Raw genomic sequence first — 7,935 nt, forward strand, 5'->3', positions numbered from 1 at the left:
AAAAAAAAAAAAAAAAAAATGTATATACATTTAACCTTATACCCTAGCTTTATTTTTAAATCTCTGAAAACTGTTACACGATTGTAGTTTATATTTAAGTTCATGAGAATTATGCAGGCACTTTAAGAATCGCTCTGTCTACAAAAATTGTATTTCTCAGAATTGTAATGATAACAAAGCCAAATAAACAAAAGAAAATCTAACTTTTTTTATAACCATCTTTTTAAAAACCATTTATGTCCAAAGAGGTATAAAATTTTTTGCTTATGGGATGTTAATTCTTTAAAATTATCAAAAGGGAGACAATGACAAGAAGTTTATTCCAGCTTTACTTAAAATTTTAGTTTTGGGAAGGTAAAGTAGGGAAAAAAAATTTTTAGTTTCAATGAAATGAAATGTGTCATTGACGCATAAGAACACAACTGAAGACTGCAAACAACCTAATTCATTTTCCGAGTTTGCTCAAGCCTCCAGGCACCAGTCAAATATCGAAGTCGTATAAAAAGTAGGTCCTTGCCCATTTGTAGCCAGCTCCAAAATGGAACTAATTTAGAACCTGCAATTTAAAAGTAATTAAAAGCAAATCAGCTTAAATAAACTCAGCAGAAAACATATCAGTTTAAAGTCAGCCTACATGATCTGTGTGAGCCTTCAGCACCTTAATTTTTTTTTAAATCATGGACCAAAAAGTTAAACAATGTCAAAGCTGAAGTGAGTGGTTTTCTCTAAAAACAAAAACGGAACACCTTGAAGTGAAATAAACCTTGAGAGGATCTAACTAGTGCAAATTTCATATGGCCCTACTGCAGAAAGGAGAGACTGCATATGGTGAGGGCTCTAGAAAAGCCTAAGAAAAAACTATTCACTACTGAAAGTAATTACATACGAAACAACTAAAGATACAGCATAACAGATAAATGATTATTTCTACGTAAATCCAATCTTAATAAAAAATAAAGCCTATGATCAGACTTAAGATAATTTTGTCCAGACCTCTTTGTCTACACAAGAACACCAGCCTAATTAAATATCAGATCCGGGTATCACAGCAGATTAGTTTCTTGTGTTTTTGAGACGAGGTCTTGCTCTGTCACCCAGGCTGTCGTGCAGTGGCATGATTATGGCTCACTGTAACCTTGGCTTCCCAAGCTCAAGTGATCCAAACCTCCTACCTCAGCCTCCCTAGCAGCTGGGACTACAGAGGCATGCACCACTATCCCTGTCAAATTTTTAAATATTTTTGTAGAGATGAGGTCTATGTTGCCCAGGCTGGTCTCAAACTCCTAGGCTCAAGTGATCCCCCCACCTTGGGCTCCCAAAATGCTGGGATTACAGGCACGAGTGACCGTGTCCAGCCATAGCAGATTCTTATAACCATTACTTATAGTATATACCTGCGGATAAAGAAGTATCAGGAGGAAGGTTTAACATTTCATTATAATTACTTTATATTTAAAGAAGACCTTTTCACTGCTCTGAATTTATGTAACAGCTTTCTTCTGAAAACATTACCACCAAAGCACTGTAGAAACATTATCATTAATCAGGACCAAATACTATCTTCATCCTACAAATGAGAAAGTTGAGGTACCTACAATTCATATTATAATACAACCAGCTCTGCAATGGAAATAAGAAAATGACAATATAAAATGGACTTTTACTTTTCCCCACTTCATCTTCCTATAGAGTCTATGTTGGCCAAAGATCAACAGAGTTGATCATGATACCCCTGAGTGATCGATCCTTCTACCTGCTTCCCAATCCCCTTTGATTCTAGGCAGCTACTGTGGAGATGAGCTAAGGTTTTTGTAAACACACTTTGATTCAGCAAGACATAAAGAGGCTTGAATTCATTCTAGACTAAACAGTTTGTATAATCTTGAGACTGGTTCTTAACCTTTTTCTGTCCCTAAACATCTGAGGTTACAGAGCAATAATGGTTTACTGAAACAAGGACTCTCAAAGAAAGGGCTCACCCGGAAGAGAGGTGGACTTTGAAAAAGTCTCCAGTTGATTATGTTAACTGCTCCCACACCATGAATTAATTTAGGTTCATTCTAAGGTAAGGAGATAACTAGAATATGTTTAAAATTCTATACAGTTAGAGCTGCCTAAGCCTTTTTAAACAGGAATTATTAGATTTATGATAGATTTCAAGTTATTACAGAGTTAGGATCTTTACATTTTTGGATATATATACAGATATAGTTTAAAATGGCTCTGACTTGATTGTAGACATTTGGAGTAAAATAACATTTATTTATTTATTTATATTTTTTCAGGAGGAGTTTTGCTCTTGTTGCCCAGGCTGGAATGCAATGATGTGATCTCAGCTCACTGCAACCTCTGCCTCCTGGGTTCAAGCAAGTCTCCTGTCTCAGACTCCTGAGTAGCTGGGATTACAGGCACCTGCCACCATGCTCGGCCAATTTTTTGTATTTTTTAGTAGAGACCGGGTTTCGCCATGTTGGCCAGGTTGGTCTTAACTATTGACTTCAGGTGATCCACCTGCCTTGGTATCCCAAAGTGCTGGAATTCCAGGTGTGAGCCACGGTGCCCGGCCGTAAAAAAATTTTAACTCTTAGTTAGCTTTGCAAATAGGTTTGTACGTACTCAATTAATATCCACCTTGTGATCAAAAAAATATATAGCAAATGGTAATGCAAACAATAAATTTATCTCAAAGACTGTCAACCTTCTAACTTCAGATCCGAATGACCTTATCTACTGTAAGTGGTTTTATTGAAGTTTCCGGGACAGGTCAGTAGGCCTATTGAAGTCCCCACAAACAGACAAAAAATATAAACGGCAGCAAGCCAGATGGAAGGTATTAGTAGGTAATACTTTCCCTGGAACTGGACCTTTTTCGAGTCAAGACAGCTAAGAAGGCCTTGATGAGGGGAGCTAGGAGAACACTAAAGCCAGCTGACTTTACTGAACAATTGTATTGTCTGACATCTCTCCCTTTGTCTGACTAAACATCAGTCATACAATAAACAATATACTCACCTTCAATTTCTGTCCAGTTGACAGCAATTTCTGCTATTGGAATTTTAAAGAACTGTGCTATGTACAGCAGTTCTACATCAAATGCCCTAAAATAGAAAATATATTGATATTTATTTTTAAAGACAAATAGAACACAACTATAATCTCTACCTTGGCATGTTTTAAAGAAGCTTACATGGTGGATATAAAGCTTGTACCATAAAACTGAAGATCAGATTCACAGAAGTCAAATAATTCAAAGCTGAGTAGTTCAGAAGCTTCCAGGCAAATATTTAGAATATCACTGCATAATACTGTATCTCTATCACAACTCAGAAACTCACAGAGGTAAAACTAACTTCAAGGGTTCCAAGAAGAAATTTAATCCTGGAAAATTTCAAGACTGATGGTTTTCAGTCCTAACCTTAACTAGCTCAAGGTAAAGAAATGACAACATTTTTGACTGATTCAGAGAGCTGATAAAACTATGAGATGTTCTAGTTGAGATTGTTCATTACTTTAGACTTGCTTGCTATTTTCTTCTACCATCAGAGGATCAAGGTTAATTTTCTTTTTTTTTTTTTTTTTTTGAGACGGAGTTTCACTCTTGTTACCCAGGCTGGAGTGCAATGGCGCGATCTCGGCTCACCGCAACCTCCGCCTCCCGGGTTCAGGCAATTCTCCTGCCTCAGCCTCCTGAGTCGCTGGGATTACAGGCACACGCCACCATGCCCAGCTAATTTTTTGTATTTTTAGTAGAGACGGGGTTTCACCATGTTGACCAGGATGGTCTCGATCTCTTGACCTCGTGATTCACCCGCCTCGGCCTCCCAAAGTGCTGGGATTACAGGCTTGAGCCACCGCGCCCGGCGATCAAGGTTAATTTTCTAATACAGTGTCCCCAGGGCCGTCCTTGTCTTTTCTGTTCTCCTTCCTTGTGCTGTCCTGGACAATATAATACCGGCAACTATTGAAAGTAAAAAGCTACTTTGGACTAGTCTGAAATACTCTTTGGGTATAACTAATACATACATAGGAATTTGATATATTGTCTTACTTTTCCTAACATATACTATTAAAGCCATTTCCAGTCTAACTCCAGTGCAACCTTCTACTTATAAATGGTCTTTCTTAAAGCTTCTCTCCAGTCAGCGTGTTGGCTTAGGTCAAACCTGCTTTCCTTAAAGCTTCTGAATCCTGACTCATACGTTTTCCTGGATTCTGATTACAAAATTTCTCTGAACTAGTTGCTTCTCTCACTGGCATTAAAGTTCAGGAAGAAAAGCACCGCTGGTGACCTGTTAAATCTTCTTCATCCTCATTTAACCTGTCTAAAGTTCTTGACCGTTTTGCTTTCATCCATGAATCAGTCTCCACTTTCTAGGCTGCACAGAGCACAGTTCAAACATCTAGGGCTTGGTTGTAAAACACATTATTAACACAGACAAGAAAATGCTTAAAATCCACTTATATTTGATTTCTCCAATCCCAGACAACTTGAATTTGGGAGGTTTTTTTTGTTTTTGTTTTTGTTTTTTTGCCACAATACCATTATCATCTATTACATAAATAGTTTATACTCCAAGTATTTGGATAATTCAATAAGAAAACTATTTTTTTAAACAACGCTTTTTCTTATCCAAATAAAATATTTAGTTAAGATGATAAAACCATTTATAAATGTGTTGTATTTTAAAACTTTCGTCTCCTAGAATTTTGATACTCATGAAAAGGGAAATAATTTCAATATTAAGCCTGGTGCTTAACCCTTAACTTTTCCTTTTAACACAAAAATAAATATTAGCTAATGAGGTAGTTCTAATGATACTTGATAACCTGAACAAGATTATTATATATTATTTCTAAGGATATCAGTATATGGCTAGTGACTTACCAAGTACCCAAAACAAAAATATTGAGTAAAAAAGAGTGGGGTGGTTCATTGAAATAAAAAAATACCCCAGACCAAAAGGTTTTTTCTTTTGTTTCAAACAGGGTCTTACTCTGTCAACCAGGCTAGAATGCAGTGGTGCAATCATGGCTCACTGCAGCCTTGACCTCCTTGGGCTCAGGTGATCCCCCCACCTTTGCCTCCCGAATACCTGGGAGCACAGGCCCAGATATTCTTTACTAGTCCTATAATTTTATCTCCTCTATTCTTTTCTAGTTTTGTTCTTTTGAGATTTCCTCATTTTTATTATCCAGCCCTCTTTTTGAATTTCCATCTCTGTGCCACCATACCTGGCTAATTTTTGTATTTTTGTAAAGAAGGGGTTTCATTATGTATCCCAGGCTGGTCTTGAACTCCTGGGCTTAAATGATTCACCTGCCTTGGCGTCCCAAAGTCCTGGGATTACAGGCTTGAGCACTGTGCCAAATCCAAAATTAAATTACATCTTTTTCCTCTTAAACATTTTAGAAAACATGAAGATATTTGTTACACATACAAAAAAATGCAGCTCATATCACCATATATAAGTGTCCAGTCTGTTACCTAAGCAAACATTTTAACTAAAATACCAAGTACTTCTACATAGAGCCTTATGTTATTATAAGGAAACAGTATAAGGGTTATTCTCCAACTCAGATGCCTTCATTTGTTTATGCAAATATGGGCTGGGCTGAGCCACGACGTTTTCTTTTCTTACTCAGTTCCTATTACAGCTGTTATCTCACTAACAGTGATTCCTAAAGGACAAAGGTATGCTGAGACCCTGTTAAACACAGCAGATAGACACGAATCCCACTGTTGCCTCCTGCATGCAGCCCTACTAAGATTAAAGCACCAATATGGAATAAACAAAAGAACAAAGATGGGAGGAGATGTTAATTAAGAAAAAAACCTGGAAGTTGTAGGGAACATGGACAAGAGCGGTGGGAAAAGGGTGCAACAGAGCACCCGAGAGGCTCGGGCACTGAAGGCCTCAAATGATGTATTCAGGTCAAGACACAAGTAGACCTGCAAGGAGGACTCACTGAACATCTAAGATTTTCCTTCCCCTCATGCTTTTTCTCTGTTTGTTCTGTGAATGCTGACAGCCAGGTTCACAGCTTCTAGTAGTAAGGAGACTGAAAGACTCCATTTTCATGAAAATGACCTGTCCAAAAGACAATGACAGTTGGGACTTTGTCACACATGGCTCTGCTGGTTTAACCTGCAGCAAAATTTACCAGAGAGTCTGTGCATGGACACAGCTTCTACTGAGTGTTTAAGTGCCATACTATGGGCATGGGAACAATGAGTGATAAAAAGAAACAAAAAATCAGAGGCAACGTAAACAATGCAGGTAAAGAAAATGACAAAGTTTTAAATGAGACATTCAGAGGTAGTGGAAGATACTGTAGTCATAAAACAAGAATAGGTTTTTGGAAAAGTTAATACTGAAAACCAAAGAGTTCTAGGAAATTACAATTTTGATAGCAGAGAGAAAAATTCAAAAAGAAGACTGGATAATAAAATTGAGGAAATCTCAAAAGAACAGAACTAGAAAAGAAGAAAGATAAAACTAGAACTCGTAAGGAGGTTCCACATCTGTTTGTAAGAGAGAAAAGAAAATGAAGAGAGATTGTTAAAAAAAAAAAAAGATTAAGAAACAAATATTTCTTAGAACTAAAGGACATGACTTTTCAATAAATGGTGTCGGGAAAACTGGATCTCCACACGCAGAAGATGAAACTGGACCCTCATATAAACAACAACAAAAACAACCTTGAAATGGATTAAAGACTTACACACTTACACAAAAGACCTGAAACTGTAAAACTACAAGAAGAAAACATGTGGGAAAAAACTACATGACAACAGTCTGAGTCATGTGCTTTTTAGATTAGATCCCAAAAGCACAGGCAATAAAAGCAAAAATAGACAAATAGGATTACATCAAACTAAAAAGCTTCTGCACAACAAAAAGAAATAATTAATAGACTGTACAGACAACCTATGGATTGGGAGAAAATATCTGCAGGCCATATATCTGATAAGGGGCTAACATCCCAAATACACAAGGAACTCAACTCCATAGAAGAAAACAATTAATTCAATTAAAAAATGGGCAAGGGGCCTGAATCGACGTTTCTCAAAAGATGACATACAGATGGCCAAGGGATATATGAAAAAGTGCTCAGCATCACTCAACATTAAGGAAATGCAAATTAAACCCCCTGTCAGAATGGCCATTGTAAAAAAGATGACAGTTAACAAGCACTGGTGAGGAGGTAGAGAAGTGGAATCCCTTGTACGCTGCTGGTGAGAATGTAAATTAGTATAGCTATTACGGGAAAGTGTATGGAGGTCCGTCAAAAAACTAAAAACAAATTACCATATGGTCCAGCAATCTCACTTTTGAGTATTTATCCAAAAGATTTGAAATCAGATTGTTGACGAGACAACTGTGCTCTCATGTTCACTGCAGTGCTGTTCACAACAGCCAAGTTATGCAATCAACCTAAGGCTCCATCAACAGATGAAACAGTAAGGAAAATGCGGTATATGTACACAATGAAATATTATTCAGCCTTAAAAAAGAAATCGTGTCATTTGTGACATGGATGGAATTGGAGAGTATTATGCTAAGTTATGCTAAGTGAAATAAGCCAGACCCAGAAAGACAAATATTGCATATCCTCTCACTTTTATGTGGGGTCTAAAACAATCAAATTTATAGAAGGAGAGAGTAGAATGGTGGTTTCCTGAGGCTGGGTGGGGAGATGGGGAGATGATGGTCAAAGAGTACAAAGCCTCCGACAGGGGAATAAGGTTTTTTTGGAGATCTATTGTACAATTGTACTGATTATAGTTAATAATATTGTGTTGTACATTTCAAAATTGCTAGTCAATTTCAAATGTTCCTATCATAAAAAAATAAGGATTTAAGAGTGACGGATGTATGTTAATTAGCTTGATATAATTATGCCACATTGTATTCATAAATCATATCACTGTGT

General features: G+C 37.0%; 1 protein-coding gene across 2 annotated transcripts in view; it reads right to left on the reverse strand.

The window, feature by feature from the left end:
• Positions 1–301: 301 nt before the first annotated feature.
• The window catches only part of ALG5 (ALG5 dolichyl-phosphate beta-glucosyltransferase), a 46,689-nt gene continuing 39,055 nt past the window's right edge, over positions 302–7,935 (reverse strand). For both annotated transcript variants that reach the window (XM_017537987.2, XM_017537985.2), the window contains 2 exons: positions 3,013–3,098; positions 302–556 (listed from right to left, as the gene is read on the reverse strand). In XM_017537987.2, the coding sequence (XP_017393476.1) occupies positions 441–556; positions 3,013–3,098 (202 nt within the window). In that variant the 3' untranslated portion in view covers positions 302–440. The remainder of the gene's footprint in view (positions 557–3,012; positions 3,099–7,935) is intronic.

This window comes from Cebus imitator, unplaced genomic scaffold (assembly GCF_001604975.1).
Source record: "Cebus imitator isolate Cc_AM_T3 unplaced genomic scaffold, Cebus_imitator-1.0 Scaffold108, whole genome shotgun sequence".
In the NCBI taxonomy this organism is placed as follows: domain Eukaryota; kingdom Metazoa; phylum Chordata; class Mammalia; order Primates; family Cebidae; genus Cebus; species Cebus imitator.